Below are 17,483 nucleotides of genomic sequence, written 5' to 3'. Positions count from 1 at the left end.
TTTGGGAGAGATTTGAGAGGAGAAATTTTGAAATTTGAATTGTTTGGAGTTGTTATTTGGAAGGGATTGATACCAATTTGATTTGCATAATTTGGGGAACTGACATTTAATTTATATTTAATTTTTTTTTTAATTTCAACAAACTAATTGTATAATGTATCAAATGTGATGTATCCGGATAACAACAATTTTAGGAGATTTTGTGAATTAGAAAAGAATAGAAATAAAATGTAATTTGTTTCTTACACGATGTGATTCCTAAAATTTGTACATTTTTTTTCGTACCCTTTCCCATCTCTATACATTTGTATACCAGATCACTTTTTCTTATTGGCACAATTGCATTAGTAGAAATTTTTATTTCTTCGCCGAAGGACAAAGATTACAATTATTTTATGATCAAACATGTGGTCAATTTAACAAACTCGGAACACTCTATCAACATGAGCCAAATTTACTTTAAAACCATTCTCCAATTTGCTAACTAAATTCTCAGTTCAAATAATATATTTATTATATACAAGTCAATTCTTCAAAAATGGAATGACAAATTTTAGCTAAATATATGTTGCATAATAGAATGATAAATTGAGTGGTATCATTTTCATTTCATTTCATTTCCTTAAAATTACCTCTTCTGGAAGTTGAAAGATTTTATTGCATATGCAAAAATCACTGCAAACAGCAGGCTAAAGCTAACAACCATAAAACCGGCAACCGCAATGAAATCATGCCTGTATCCAAATACATTCTTCACCAAAAGGTTTGCTGGAAGTGACTGAATGCCATCTGATAGTTTCACTAGTCTTTCATCGTCAGCGTACTGGGATGCGACAAGCCCGTATAAAGTCCAAGCTACAGGATTTGCCCAGTAGTACCATCTCCACCATATTGGGATCCTCTGTTTCAAAATATGTTATTAGAAACAAAAAGTTTACTGAGTCAGAGAAAGAATGTGAGATAATTTGACTCGGCACGGAGTTTAAGAAAGGAAGGAAGACTTTTAAATTGTGGTCTAAAATAAATGATAAAAAATTGTGTGACTATAGGGTATAATAGACATTTTAAAGTTAAATTGTTACTTAATATATAAATGTGTCATTCCTTTTGGAATTGACTAAAAAAGAAAATAAGTCATATAAATTGGGACAAAGGGAGTACTTCATTACCTTATGAGGTATCATGAAACCACTGAAAAGGTTCCAAATCATGTAAAAAGGAGCAGCAACAACGGCAGCAACGTTGTGATTGGGTGTGATTGCAGTAGTCATCATACCGTAAAAGGTGAAGTACAACATAGTGAAGTACATAAACAATATGTACCATAAAATTTTTGATGCAGTCCATTCAAAAGCTGCCATTGAATAGAATATAGTGCTGTATATTATTGCCTGTGAAAACACATACGGAAACTCAATAGCAACCTGCATAGAAAAGTGGAGCACTGTTAAGAATACCAAAGAAAAAAACAAGTTTTTAACTACTTATAAAGGAAACAGAAATAGGGGTGACACCTGAGCAAATGCAAATGGTAAAGCTGAGTACATCCCTGCAGCTCTCTCTCGGTATGAAACAAATCTTTCAACGGAAATAACTGGTTGGACAGCAGTGCCATTTGTAACTCCAATGAACAACACTGCAACATACATGGATCCCATTGCATTGAATAAATCCTGTTGTGAGTCCCTGAGAGTAACATATCAATTGTTAGGAACAATATGATCACGACAAAGGACTGTAAGTACAAAACATCTTCAGGTTACAATAAATGTAGAAAGAAACCTTTTTGATCCGAATCTCCAACAAATTGTCCCCAGCATCAAAGATATGATGAGTGTATAGAAGAAGCGAACAGCAGTATATTGTGGATTGCGCCAATATGAGAGATTTTGCTTCCAAAGGCAAGCTAGGAACTGACTGAAATAGGACTGACAGTACTTAGCAGGGAAATTCAAATCTTTTGAATCGCCACGTGACCTGCTTAGCCTTTCAACCAAGACTTGATTATATCTGGAAACACAAGAAAAGAAGTAAAGAGTTAAGAAAAAGAGCATAGAGAAAGTTAGAGATGAGAAAACTGTTCGTACTGAAAAAGGTTTGATCTTTGGTAAATTTCTGCAAAATCAACACCAAGTCGATTTTCTTCTACTGACGAAGTAACCTCCAACATCCATGTAGCTGGGTTATATCCAGGTCTTATTTTGGGTACCCCTTCAATTGCCTACACGACAAGTGTAAGAAATACATACTTTTAGATGATCATATGTCAAGAAATTAGCAAAATGCACCTAATGGAAACAAAAAGTTTGTCAGTGTATAACCTCAAAATACTCAATTAACTTGCAAGATTTAGGACCAAGAGGTCCTGCATAAATGAGCTCTCCTCCACGCTTCATAAACAAAAGCTGCCATTACAGTAGAAATTTATAGTCAAATAATGAGAAGCAAGCAACAATACATTTGTCTATTATATTCTGTACAATGGACTGATACTCTTCGATTCTATTGTATTATGAGAATAAGCAGTTAAACATCTTATATTCAGTCTGTCATTTTCTACTTCTCTATGCTGTCTACGCTACCAACAAGAAAATTGTTAATTATGTCTTGAACTTTTCTTTTTTGTATATTTTAGGAAACTCATAATCTCTATTGGCTTAGGAACCCTTTCTGCTAATAGATTTGGGAAAGGAATATATTGTCCTTTTTTAGAATTAGGAGAACCTATTCCATATGGGTTTGAGACTACTTGAGATCTATATATAGAGGATATAATTGGGGATTCTAAAGCATTGTAAAGGACACAATGTTCCTAAAGGCTTGAGAACAATGTAAACTTCTTCCTTTTCTTTCCTAGTGAAAAACTATCAGTGCTTTTGCTAGGATTACGCCTAGCCGAATCTCATTAAATCCTTATAATATTTTTCTTCTCTATTTTCTTTGCTTGTGATTGTGTTCTAGTTAATCCATGATATTACCGCAACAATTGGTATCAGAGCTAGGTTAGGGTTTCTAGACATAATCAAGGGGTTAAGATGTCTCCATCATCTTCAATAAAATATGAACTAGAGAAAATCGATGTAGGGTAAAATTTCAGTCTACAGAAGATGAGATCGTCATTGATGTTACAAGGATTATTGAAGGCAATTGAGGTTATTTTAGAAAGGTTGAAAGAATTAGAAAAAGTAGACTTGAAAAAGATTCTATACAATCTTCGAGTGTCTAGTGTTCCATATTCGAGTGTAGTTGGTAGCATTATGTATGTCATGGTTTACACTCGTCCTGATATTTCACATGTTGTTAGCGTTGTGAGTAGATAATGTCCTGATAAAGAACATTGGCAGGCAGTGAAGTGGATCTTGAGATACTTGAAGGGTACTGCAGATGTGGGATCGACTTTTTCCAAAGACAAGCTAAGTGAATCGGCAGTGGGTTATGTGGATTCATACTATGCAGGGGACTTGGATAAGAGAAGATCTCCGACATGTTATGCTTTTATTCTTTCTGGTGGTGTCATCCATTGGAAGTCAGCTTTGCAATGTGGTGTTGTTTTGTCCATCACAGAGGCAGAGTATATGGAAATAACGGAGGCAGTGAAAGAGGCTACATGGCTACAAAACATATGTTAGTCAAACATCATTATATTTGAGATATTGTATCTACAGGGTTGTTGATGTAAAGTAAGTGCCTACACATAATAATCCAGGAGATATGATGACCAAGACAGTCCGGACCAATAAGTTTAGGCATTGCCTAGAATTGATTGGTGTGAGTTGTACTCAATAAGCCCTTTGAAGGGTTGAGAGCAAGTCAGAGAGACGTTATTTCAATTGATGAAAGGAATTCAAGCCAAGGGGAAGATTTGTTAATTATGTCTTGAATTTTTTCCTGGTATATTTTAGGAAACTCATAATCTCTACTAGTTTAGGAGACCCTTTGTCCTAATAGATTTGGGAAAGGAATATATTGTCCAATTAGGATTAGGAAAACCCTTTCCTTATAGGTTTTGGAATACTTGAGATCTATATATAAGGGATATAGTTGGGGATTGTTACAAAATGTATATAGACATCATTTTAGTAGTATACATAGGCCTATTTTTAGCTAGTAGATCTGTCGGAATCCCTCATAATTAGCTAGCATATTTGTAGGAATCCCTCTTTATTTTGCTTTCCTAAACTAGCACCTAGTATATTGTATTTATATCTTGCTTATCTATTGGAATAATATATCTTCTTCTATTCGATTACATGGTATCAGAGCCTCTAGGCTCCTTGATCCTGTTCTCTCTGTTTCGAAAGGCAGCTTGATCTCGTTTTGCTGTCTTACAGAAACAAGCTCAGATTTCAAATCGATCACTTTAAAAGTGGCCAATTTGTGTTGCTGCCACAGTAGGAGTAGGAAGATCATCCTTTCTGGCGTACCCCGAGTTTTGTTTGGTGTTGAAACACTGTTTGGAGAACATTTTTTCCCTTCCAGGTTCATATTTTTTTAAAGTTACTTCCAGGTTCATATTTCCCTGTAGCTGCTGCGATTCAGATCTGGTCTTCTGTTTGGTGCTGCTGTGATTGTTGAATACTGTTCAACATTGAATTAATAGTGTTTTGTGGATGCTTGTTCTTGATTTCTGGTTTCTTTGTTCTCTCTCATCTTGCTTTGTTCTTGAAGTTTGAGCCTCGGCTACAATTATTTTGTTGGTATTGGATTGTATTTGCTGTTTGTGCTTGCTGGATTCTCATGTATTACTACTTTGGGTATTTGAGTTGGAAAATATAAGTCAAACAATTAGAAAGGAGGAGATATGGTTACAAATCAATAGGATAAGACAATTTTGGTTTCGGCAGATCAGTTTGCAGAGTTCTCTCAGTATTGAGAATCCCTTAAAGAATTCATTGCAGTTACTACCTTTGTTGATTCAAGAAAAGCATGTCTGGTCTCATCTTCGAACAACTGGGTGATTGATTCAGGTGCTACAAATCACATGATAGGTAATCATAACATATTTTCTACCTTTCGATCACACAAAGCACCCTCTCCTGTAACAGTAGCTGATGGGTCAACATGTAACATTGTGGGATCTGGAACCGTCAAAGCAACCTCCTCTATTACCTTGACCTCTGTATTAAATCTACCGAAGTTGGCCTTCAATTTGATTTCTGTGATTAAACTTACTAGAGATCTTAATTGTTATATTTCGTTCTTTCCTAATCATTGCTTGTTTCGTGATCTTGCGACGGATAAGGTTATTGGTAAAGGACATGTAATTGATGGTCTATATATCCTTGATGAATATGAGTCTCGATTTGTTGCCTGCTCAAGTGTCTTGTCTCCATTTGAAGCACATTGTCGATTGGGACATCCTTCTTTACCTTTATTGAAGAAGCTATGTCCCCAGTTTCAAAATGTTCCTTCTTTGGAGTGTGAATCATGCTAATTTGCAAAACATCACCGAATCACATTAGGTCCAAGGGTTAATAAACGAGTTGAATCAGCTTTTGAGTTAATTCATTCTGATGTTTGGGGACCATGTCCAGTTGCTTCCAAAATTGGACATAAATATTGTCACTTTTGTGGATGATTTCACTCGGATGACTTGGATTTATTTTATGAAAAGTCGCTCTGAAGTGTTTACTCACTTTTGTGCCTTCTATGCTGAAGTCAAAACTCAACTCAATGCTTCTGTGCATATTTTAAGGAGTGATAATGCAAAAGAATACATGTCAGAGTTGTTTCAATCTACTTGAGACAGCCAGAGCACTTTTGTTCCAAATGAAAGTTCCTAAACAATTTTGGGCTGATGCAGTCTCTACGGCTTGTTTTCTGATTAATCGCATGCCATTGACAGTGCTTGCTGGTAATATGCCTTACAGTGTTCTTTTTCCAAACAAGTCATTATTTCCGGTGGAACCAAAGGTATTTGGAAGTACATGTTATGTTCGAGATGTACGACCATCTGTTACTAAGTTGGACCCTAAGGCATTGAAGTGTGTTTTCTTGGGTTATTCTCGCCTTCAAAAGGGCTATCGATGCTATTCTACTGAACTTGGCAAATATCTGATGTTGAATGATGTGGTATTTTCAGACACTACACCATTTTTCTATTCTCCTCCTAAAAATTACAAGTCAGGGGGAGGAAGAAGATGAGTGGTTAGTTTATCATGTTACTCGTGTTGTGGAATCAAGTGATGTTATTCTTCCATCTCCTAGCGACTCAATTGAGCACCACTTGACTACTGTGCCACCAATACATGTTCCAACAAGACCACCAATTGTTCAAGTTTATTCGAGAAGACGAGAGACTAATGATACATGTTCTACACCTACTCCTCCATCTGATCCTCCAGAAAAACTTGACCTCCCTATTGCTCTTCGTAAAGGTACAAGGACTTGGAAATCCACATATTCTATTGCTAACTTTGTTTCCTATGATCGCTTATCTCCTACATCTAGATCCTTGATTGCTTCTCTAGACTCTATTTCTGTACCCAAAACAGTGAAGGAGGCTTTGCATCATCCTGGATGGTCAAATGCGATGCTTGAGGAAATACATGCATTAGAGGAAAATCACGCATGGGATTTGGTGGATTTACCCATTGGGAAGAAACCAGTAGGATGTAAGTGGGTGTTCACGGTTAAAGTTATGCCAGATGGTTCCGTGGCAAGACTTAAGGCCAGGCTTGTAGCTAAAAGATATGCTCAGACTTATGGAGTGGACTATTCAGACACCTTTTTTCCGGTTGCTAAGCTCACTTTTGTACGCTTGTTCATTTCTCTAGCTGCTTCTGAGAATTGGCCTTTACATCAGTTAGCTATCAAGAATGCATTCCTTCATGGTGATCTTTAAGAGGAAGTGTATATGGAACAACCACCCGATTTTATTGCTCTAGGAGAGTATAAGAAAGTTTGCCATTTGAAAAGAGTCTTTGAATGGCTTGAAACAGAGTTCACGGGCTTGGTTTGGCAAGTTCAGTGAGGTCGTTTAGGAGTTTGGATTGAAAATGAGCAAATGTGATCACTCTATCTTCTACCGACAATCTGAAGTTGGCACTATCCTTCTTGTTGTATATATTGATGACATTGTTATCACAGGAGGTGATTTTGAGGGGATATCTTCCCTTAAGTCTTTCTTGCATACTAAGTTTCATACGAAGGACTTGGGGCAGTTGAAATATTTTTTGGGAGTAGAAGTAAATAGAAGCAAGAAGGGAATTCTTCTATCTCAGAGAAAGTATATTCTTGACCTACTTACAGAAACTGGAAAATTGGTAGCCAAACCTTGCAGTACTCCAATGGTTCCTAATGTGCATCTTATGAAAGATGATGGCGACACTTTTGATAATCCAGAGAGGTATAGGAGGATAGTTGGAAAGTTAAACTACCTCCCAGTGACTCGTCCTGATATTGCCTTCGCGGTAAGTGTTGTAAGTCAGTTCATGTCTGCACCTACGGTTGAACATTGGGCAGCTTTGGAACGGATTCTATGTTACTTGAAAGGAGCTCCTGGACTTGGCATATTGTATAGCAATCACAACCATACTCGTATTGAGTGTTTTGCAGATGTTGATTGGGCTGGTTCCAAGATTAATAGAAGATCCACTTCAGGCTATTGTATCTTTGTTGGAGGAAACTTGGTAGCATGGAGAAGTAAGAAGCGAAGTGTTGTATCTCGATCCAGTGCAGAATCTGAGTACAGAGCTATGTCACAGTCTACATGTGAAATTATGTGGATACATCATCTTTTAACTGAAATAGGGTTGAAGCATCATATGCCAGCAAAACTCTGATGTGATAATCAAGCTGCTCTTCATATTGCCTCAAACCCAGTGTATCGTGAAAGAACTAAACATATTGAAGTTGATTGTCACTTCATTCATGAGAAGATTCAAGAAAACGTGATCTCTACTAGCTACGTGAAGACAGGAGAGCAATTAGCTGATTTGCTTACAAAGGCAGTGAATGGAACTCGAGTCGATTACCTTTGCAACAAGTTGGGCATGGTTAATATCTATGCTCCAACTTGAGGGGGAGTGTTACAAAGTGCATATAGACATCATTTTAGTAGTATACATAGGCCTATTTTTAGCTAGTAGATCTGTAGGAATCCCTCATAATTAGCTAGCATATTTGTAGGAATCCCTCTTTATTTTCTTTCCTAAATTAGCACCTAGTATATTGTATTTATATCTTGCTTATCTATTGGAATAAGATATCTTCTTCTATTTGATAACAGGGATTATAAAGCATTATACATGACTGATATGACACAATGTAGTCTTAGGCTTGAGAACATTATAAACTTCTTTTATATATATATAGTGAAAAACTCTCTCTGCTTATACTTACATATACTTACAGGATTAGGCTTAGCCGAACCTCACTAAATCCGTGTTATTTTTCTTCTCTATTTTCTTTGTTTGTGATTGTGTGCTAGTTAATCCATGATATTTCCGCAATATATATATGTATATATATATATATATATTAGTTTTGATTTTGTTGTGTTAATCCCCTATAAATGGTGGATGGCTTGCTTCTCGTCTCCATACTGGTTATATCCCTCTTTGGCTATTTCTTCCTGTAGTTGTAATGAACTCCTCGACTGCATTTAGTTGTAATGAACACCTGCATTTCCTATCCCTCTTTGTGCTCTTTAGACTACTGGTTTCAAGTCCTCTTCAGTTACCTCTTTTATTAGTCGTAATGACAAACCTATACCACCTTTTTCTTTTCTAAAGCTGTGGCCACTCTTCTGTACTTATTGAACAACTTTTCCTGTTTTTCTTTTCCAGTAACACAAGACCAAACTTATAATCACAAAAGCAGCCTAAGACTCCTGGTTTCTCTCATTAACATCTAGTGGACACTTTTTTTCAGAACTCATTGAAAGTATTCAAAACTTCTTGCTAAACTTACTTCAGACAGAGAAGTAAGTTCTCATGGCTAATTCAGCCCAATGGTGTATGTGCTGATGATTCAGTCCTTGACGTCCACATGTTGAAAGTCTATATTTGGGCCAAGGTCTCTTTGATTGGCATCTCCACATGGAAAGGCTTCTAAGTTTCAAGCTGCAGCGAAACCACACCATGATAAAAAATGATAAACTTGGCACACATGGTCCATCTAAAAGCGACTCATAAGGGTGACTCCATTTATATATTTGACTCATATGATAAACTTGGCACTCTCGGTTCATTGAGAAATAAAAATCAAATTTCAGCAGCTTCCTATAATTGTTCTACTTGTAAATTAGGCAAAAGTAAAACTCTTCCTTTTCCTAATTTTGGTAGTTGTGTTACAAAGTGTTTTGATGTCATTCATACTGATGTTTGGGGCATTTCACCAATTATTTCTCATGTTCATTTCTAGTACTTTGTGACATTCATAGATGATTATAGTCGGTTTACATGGGTGTATTTTCTCCGTTCCAAATCTAAGGTATTTTCCGGATTCAAGACATTTTTGGCTTACACTGGGACTCAATTTTCTACCTGAATCAAAATATTAAGATCTGATTCAGGTGGAGAATATATGTTTCATGAACTCAATAATTTCTTGATTGATAAAGTAATCATCTCGCAATGCTCATGCCCATATACGCCACAACAAAAATAGGGTTGTTGAGTGTAAAAATTGACATTAATTCAGCATTCTTTCTATTTAATGGCGAGAACGTCAAATTTGGAAGACATTCATTCAGCAAAATTGACATTGTTGGGTGCCCTGTCATGGTCGGTCTAAGTGCCAGATTTGGGTTGTGTACAGATGTGTACTTAGGCAGCTTGTGCAACGCAAAACCAATATGTTTAGACAGCTGTTCTAAAAGAGAAAAGAAGAAAAGAGATCCATTTAGAATAGCAAAGAAATACCTCATCAAATGATTCAAAAATGTCAATGCTGGGCTGATGGATAGTGCAAACAATTGTTCGGCCGGTGTTCACAATGTTACGTACAGTCCTCATTACAATAGCTGCAGCTCTTGCATCCAATCCAGATGTAGGTTCATCCATGAACACTATAGAAGGGTTGGCTACTAGTTCAACAGCAATTGTTAGCCGTTTCCTTTGCTCTGTTGACAGCCCATCAACTCCAGGCAAACCAACCAAAGCTCCTCTTAGTGGACTCAGCTCCACAAGCTCCATTACCTCGTCAACAAATGCCTGAAACCGATGTCCTCCTTATAAGTTATTTGAGTCCAAAATAGAAAATATCAAAAATAATCCATGGTGTTTGTTACCTTTTGTGTCTCTAGGTCAACCTCTGATGGCAAACGTAGCCAAGCAGAGAACAATAGTGATTCAAGAATGGTCAAGCAAGGTGAGTGGATGTCATTTTGCTCACAGTAGCCAGATATTCTAGCAAACGTTTCTTGCTTCTTTGGGTAACCCGATATGTGTATGCTCCCTTCTATAGTACCACCAGTTTTTCTACCGGCTAATACATCCATGAGGGTGGTTTTTCCAGCACCACTAACTCCCACCAGTGCAGTCAGAACCCCAGGACTAAATGCTCCAGTGATGTTAACCAACAACTGCAACCGGTCTTCTGCCATGCCTTGTTGTTTCAGTTCCTGAAGTAACATTATTTGTGTTCTTCAGAGATAGAAAGATGCTCAGAGAAATATGGAAAGAAGAGGTTGAGGAATGTACCAGAGGTATATCGACATAGTAGTTGATATCCTTGAAAGTCATGCAAAGTGGCTGAAAAGGTAGAACGAGGCCCCTGTTCTTGAAACTTTGTCCTGAATAGTATTGAGCGGAAATCTCATTATATATAACGAAAAGGTTGAGCTGAAAATTTTCACATCTCCCAAAATGCAACATGCCCTAAATAAACAGCAATCTTCTTACTAGTCAGCGAGCCAGAATGCTTTAAATACTCTTGTAGCTGAATGACAGCAGGTTCATCTTTCTTAGTCCTGCCTCTGTCTTGAAGATCTTCCTTAGAAACCACAGCTTGATGCTTGACAAGAGCTGAAGAAATGTAAAATGAGAAAAAAAAATTCAGAATTGGTTTTTGTTGTTACCTAGCAACATGCTGCAATATCTCCAGTTTTTTCTTTTTCATTTGATGATTCAAACGATAAGTTGTGAGAATTACATATAGGATAAGAGTCTTACGGTCAAGGTAGGCTAGGAAGAATGTGAATAACATGTTGAATAGAATCGTATATCCAAGCAAAGCACAGACACCAATCCAGTACCAATAGCTCTGGGGGAATAAACTGCGTGACTTCAATAAAGCTTCACCTAGTCGCAAATCGGAGTTCTTGCTTTCTCTCTGGATGCATAAGAGAAAAGTTGGTAAGTGTTTTCTTATTTAATACAAGGAAACAGTGGATATGATGTTAAAGGACATGTATTGGATGATAGACAAACGGTTGAAATGGCAATACCTCACTAAGTAAAAGGGTGGTGTAATGGTTTTCCTTGTTCATCAAAACATTACAGCTCAGTTCTTCTATAGAACACATAATATTCATTCTTCGATCCAATCATTTCATAGTGTTAGTTTTTGGGAACAGACATGGATAACTTCTTCTAGAACGGAAAGACAGCGTTCAACTATGAACAGCTAAGTTCTACTTATTCTTAGACTTCAACAGATATCCGAAATGTTTCTTGGAAAAATAATGCAACCACTACCGAAAACCATGAGGACCTTAGGCCCTCATCTTCATTCTACTCTTTCCCTTTTCTTTGGTTTGTCTACTTTTACTATGTGTAAAATGAAATTTGCAGACACTAGTAAGAATTCATTTCAAAAGTTAGCTCTAAGTTTACCTTAAGTACACTACATATTCTTGCCTTTTTACAGTTATGTCAAGAAAAGTAAAAAAATTATGCAAACTGAAGACCAATTTAAGATGCTTGACATCATAAAAGAAGACCTTGTCCCATGCATGCCCAAGAAATTCATTAACCGAAGCTGCATCTTGAGCATACATCAGGGGAGAAATCCAAAAGCCCCAGATCCACCAACTTGGTATTCTATCTGTCAGAACAGAAAATAAGAAACGAATCATCAACTTATCGTGGATCTTAACAAGATAAAGATAAAAGAAATACGAGGATTCAATTTCACCTCTTGAAATAATATATCCCCCAAGAGCCATGACAATCAACATGGCAAAAGATCCAAAAGTGTTTGCAACAATCATATTCCGACCCAAGGCTCCCATTAGACGAAAAAGAGCAAGAGACATTTGATGCAGAAAAAAGAACAGCAAAAATTGTTTAAGGAATCTGTAGAGTGAAGGAAAAAAAATCAGAGAACAAAACAAAGAGAGGCAGGTAAGATAGTGGGTATAGAATTCAGATAAAGATAAAATGTGAATCTGAAAGTCTATACTTTACCGTGCAACACTTGGATCAAATCCAACAACATAATATGTCACTGCTACCCATAAAGCAGATTCTATCAGGGAAGTTGGAACGCTCAATACCCAAGAAGGAAGTGTATAGACCCAGCATGGATAGAAATGCAAGTCTCTATGCTTGTAAATGACTGGAAGCTTGACAATAAGCATTGAGACCTCTGTGAAACCATTGAAAAGAATAATAACCATGGAAAAATACAGTTGCCCAAGATATAGGCCTCCATCATCAATTGTATTGTGATGCAGAGTTGTGCGGAAGAAAACACTCATGGTGATCAAAGAAACCAAGAAGAGCTGAAAACCAACATAGAGAACGTAAGAACACGAATGTGCTTTTGGAAATGTAATTCAGAAGCATCCAAAAGCTATATATATATGATTAATCCTATTTTAGTTCTATTATTTTGGTGTAGTTCTTCAAAATACGCATGCTGGCTCTACCTGAAAAAATTTGAAAATATAAATAAACGAATTCCTTTTCATGAGCAGAAGTTGCCAGTCAAAGCCAGTTTTAAGAAGTTGCGTTTTTTTCGCTCCATATTTAGAAGTTGACAAGGCTGCAGGATGGTTGTAGCGTCTATCAAAAGGAATATCTAGCTCTTCAGATAAATTCTTCCCAGTGCTGTATGATCGAAAAGCTTCAGCAAACTTTGTCACTGGTATGTAATGGTAAGGGCGATGAGAAACAGCCCAGTACTGCTCTTGGTCCTTTATAGAGACAACCTGTATGAGGAAAAAAACATTTAACTATGAAGCTAGACACGATAGAATTTATTCACAATCCAGAACTACGCACTTACTTCCTGAAGGAAGTCTGCGACATTCTTCCTCTCTGGACAATGAAATCCCATAAATTCAAAAAAGTCAAGGACATCTTCACGAGGTCCCTGATACACAATCTGGCCTTCAGACAAAAGAATAATATCATCAAATAGCTCATACGTCTCTGGAGCAGGCTGAAGAAGAGAAATAACAGTAGTTCCATCGAGTGCATGCGTTGAATGTCTAAGATATTTAATAATTTTGTATGTTGTGGAACTATCAAGCCCTGTTGATACTTCATCCATGAAGAGCACTCTTGATGGACCCACCAATAATTCACCTATAACAACCATCAAATATATGAGTATGCTTAGTACTATTGATCATTTCACAATCCAAACGAAAAAAAATAAATTCATGCACCAGTGGTGAGCCGTTTTTTCTGGCCTCCAGAGATCCCCTTGAGCATTTCATCCCCAACCAAGGTGTCCGCACAATTGTCTAAGCCTAGAATCTTTGTTAGATAAACGTTAGTACTTAAGCAGATGAAATTTAAATTACTCGACAAAACATCCACATATTATGCACTCGTAACATGAATTTGTTGCACTTCTTGCAAAAAGGCCAATAGCATAATCATGATTCTAAGACAATTGTAACAACAAGAAAGAGAAACACATACCAAGCATGTATTACATTAAATCAGTACGCATTGCATCATAGCACTACTAAAGACAATTAGGAGTTTAGCAACAAGAACAGTAAGAGAGAGTGATCCACATTGATGTTTGGTATACAAACAAGTATGCAGAATCTGTATTATAGATGAATCACATCTCTTTCTCGGTTGAAATTTTCTTTCAGTTATTGCAGTAATTTTTTTAGCATAATAAGTTTTTTAGTTTTAAGATGAATTCACTTTTTTAAATTTCAAATTTCTAGTACATTTTTCTAGTTTGTTGAGATATTTTCGTTTTTCTGAATTCTTGTTATGCAGATTTTCTACTAGTTATGTTTTCAAGTTGGCTATTAAAATCCCTCTATGCTTAGTAAAATTAATGAGAGATGATTTTAATCAATACTTTCAACTCTGTATTGCAGTCTTTTAAAAAAACCAACAATGGTATCAGGAGTCTCTTTAATCTTACGGAATCTGTGAGTTCATCTAAAAAACATTTTCAAACCATTATGAACCTACTTTTCAAACCATTTTTAACCAATATCAGCTTTTGTACCTATATTAAAAAATGGCCAGCAATAGTCTCTCTTTGAATGAAAATGAAATCATATCTTGAAGCCTATGATTTGTGGGATGTTGTAATGGAAGAACTACCATTACGAACATTACTACAACCAATCATTGTCCAGATTAAAATGCTTTCAAAAGAGATTTTAAATAAGATAAAGTTATTAAGGGTGCTTTATATGCACAAAAGGAAACAAAGAACACCGAATCTAAAGCAGTCTAAAGAATTCAACACCAACCACCAAAGTAGAAATTGAGGAGCAGTAACTTTTTTAGATCGCACCAACTGAAGCAAAGGAGTGATAAGTGGCGATTTCGCGGCTTATTTGTATCTCTTTTCTAATGTTTTATGCCATTAATTTTAAGTTTGAGGCTAATTATCCTTTGTATGGTGTTTGTTTCAGGTATTTTTGGCTTACAAGAAGTTTGGATGAAAGTAATTGAAATTGAGGAGAAAAGAGTTGAAAAAGAAGAGCTGAAGGAGACAGGAGAAAAATCACTAACTGATGCCGCTAAAGCGGCCCGAAGATCGCTTTAGTGACCGAGACAACAATGGTCAACAGCCGCCTAAGCAGCCATAGTGATCGCTTTAGCGAATGGTCAGCAGAAGTCAACACCCGCTTAAGTGGCAACTCTGACCGCTTAAGCGGATCAGTCAACACCGCTTTAACGTCATCGGGACACTGTTGATCAAGGGCAAAACTGAAATCTCATCATTTCAACCCCAAATTCATACAAAAAGGCAGATACTTAGCTCGTGAGGATATATCTCAAATCTTGGACCTATCTTGGAGCTAATCAACCGTAATTTGAGGGGAGAGAGCCACCACCTCAACTTGAAGAGGGAAGATTGTGAGCTTAAATGTATAAAACCTATCACTGACCTATCTCTTCGATCACCCTTACATTGTTGCTTGTGAGATTCAACCCGACCTCATAAGTTGGGTATTGTTTTGCATACGATCGTCTACATCTCTAATTTGGGAGTGTGTTGAACATTATCAAGGAGAAGTGTTGAAATTTGTTTTCAGTTAATGCAGTAATCTTTTTAGCATGATAAGTTGCTTAGGTTTAGGATGAATCTACTTTTTCGAATTTTAAATTTCTATTAGATCCTTTTAGTTTGTTGAGATATTCTATTTTTTTTAAATTCTTGTTGTGCAGATTTTCTGTTGATTATGTTTTCAAATTATGTTGCTTAGTAAAATTATTGAGAGATAGTCTTCTCTTTGTTGCACCGTCTTTAAAAAAGCCAACACATTATTAATGTGAGAAGCCACTAGTACAATCTATGCCATATGAAACCATCACATGAATCTAAACCAAATTTACAAAATACCTTTAGTATGTACTCAACAACAAGTCCAGCATCATTCCCCTCCAAAGCTAATGCCTAATTGAGAATACATATCATGTATGAATGGTCATAAATTTGTTAAGAAAAAATTCATCATACTTATTTTAATGAAGTAAAAGTAGCATTGCTCATTGACATCTGCATCGAAATCACACTTACTTTGATGAATAGGTCAAGATCTTCATCAGGTTTTATTCCTGCCATCTTTTCTCTTCTTGAAAGTTCCAAAAGCATATCTGTGGCAAAATTCGATAGTTCAGCTAGGGAAATATTGAAACAACTGCAAGAATCTCATACAGCTTTACCATATTTGGATCCAACACCCTGGCAACGTGCTGAGAAGTCAAGTGTTTCCCTGACAGTCATCTCCGCGATATGCCAATCCTGTTGACTGACATAAGCGGATGTCCTTTGAGGAACAAACTCTTTCAAACCATGTCCATTGTAAGTAATATCCCCTGACGTCTTCAAATTGAACAATGTCTTAGTAGAATATTGCGATAAAAAGATAACTATATCGCAGAAGAATCAATGAAAAGACAGTACCTGCAAGTCAGATTTGAGGCGTCCAGCAAGTGCCAATAACAATGTGGTTTTTCCAGAGCTAGGAGGACCTAATAAAAGCGTTAATCTAGAAAATAACATGACAATGCTTTAGGTAATAATCATACATACTCTCAATAGATTGATTTATTCGGAAGTTCATGATGCATCCATACCTAGAAGGTCGGATTATCCCACTAATGTCATCTAAAATTGTGAGCGTTGTTCTCTTGCCAGAATATATTCTTAGATGCCTTAAGAAAGCCTATCATAGAGAAAGGACAAATTTTAGGTGTTAAAAGTATCAAGTGTTACAGTAATTGATGAGATAGGGGAATGAATACCTCAGTCATGTTGAAGACAAAATTAGAAATAGTTGGTAGTGCTCGACTGCCAAGTTGCACATAAGCTTCAACAGCTAAATGCTGAAATCTTACTTCAATTTTTGGGAAGTCCAAATCAACTCTGCATTTTGAAATGAAAAATAATGTTAATACATTGAAGACAAATTTTGATTTGCAACTCTATTTGACAGAATTGACCTATCGAAACGGAGCCTGATGCGATTGAACAAGTTATCCCAATTATCATCAACAGATTTGAGCAAACGATCCAATACAACTTTCCGTTCATCATTTTGAAGATTATCAACATTCACCTCCCATGATTCACCAACAATATTCCTGAAAATTCCTCTCCGTACACGAGTGTATGTAGGTAGCCGTTCCAAAGCAGCCCACCGTAACGCCTCCTCATCGTCGTCACCATCCTCCCGGAATGAAGCTGACCGCACCGACAGGTTCTCAGCGGTACCCCACATTGTATGAAGATAAGTTACTCGTCAATAATTACTGATTTATTTGGTTGGAGAATGCCTTAAATGAATTTTGGATATACACACCTAAATATGTGAACTAGTTAGTGAGTTAGTTGAGGTATGCATTTATGACTATCTTATCTCTCTCTTCGTATTTGTATTTTCTTTCATTAATTATTTCCAGCAAAGTTCTTCTGCTATGCATTTATCAACTTTTTCCTCTAAACAAATATATTTTGTCATTTTGCTGTGAAAAACAGAGTAGAGAGCAGCAGTATCATTTAATGTGCGGGAAGACCAGAAAACGATGGCGGATTGCTACTCGCTGCTTTGGTTGAAACACGTGTAATAATGACAGGGGTATCCAAACGCGGTGATTTCA

General features: G+C 36.6%; 1 protein-coding gene across 1 annotated transcript; it reads right to left on the bottom strand.

Annotated features, from left to right (window-relative positions):
- Positions 1-492: 492 nt before the first annotated feature.
- On the bottom strand, positions 493-17,264 carry LOC102595583 (ABC transporter G family member 32). Its single transcript, XM_006338104.2, has 24 exons — positions 16,827-17,264; positions 16,629-16,749; positions 16,461-16,549; positions 16,288-16,372; positions 16,047-16,206; positions 15,901-15,977; positions 15,724-15,777; positions 13,562-13,652; positions 13,177-13,478; positions 12,818-13,099; positions 12,354-12,670; positions 12,082-12,242; positions 11,888-11,991; positions 11,118-11,277; positions 10,848-10,970; positions 10,647-10,738; positions 10,235-10,567; positions 9,867-10,157; positions 2,322-2,405; positions 2,088-2,221; positions 1,783-2,010; positions 1,515-1,686; positions 1,170-1,424; positions 493-901 (listed from the first exon to the last, which is right to left on the bottom strand). Exons 1-24 carry the CDS (start codon positions 17,102-17,104, stop codon positions 629-631), a joined length of 4,266 nt encoding a protein of 1,421 aa, XP_006338166.1. The 5' UTR covers positions 17,105-17,264; the 3' UTR covers positions 493-628.
- Positions 17,265-17,483: the final 219 nt, after the last annotated feature.

This window comes from Solanum tuberosum, unplaced genomic scaffold, assembly GCF_000226075.1.
Source record: "Solanum tuberosum cultivar DM 1-3 516 R44 unplaced genomic scaffold, SolTub_3.0 scf00003, whole genome shotgun sequence".
NCBI classification, from domain to species: domain Eukaryota; kingdom Viridiplantae; phylum Streptophyta; class Magnoliopsida; order Solanales; family Solanaceae; genus Solanum; species Solanum tuberosum.
The sequence above is the reverse complement of the archived record's forward strand: the minus strand, read 5'-3'. Positions and strand labels throughout refer to the sequence as shown.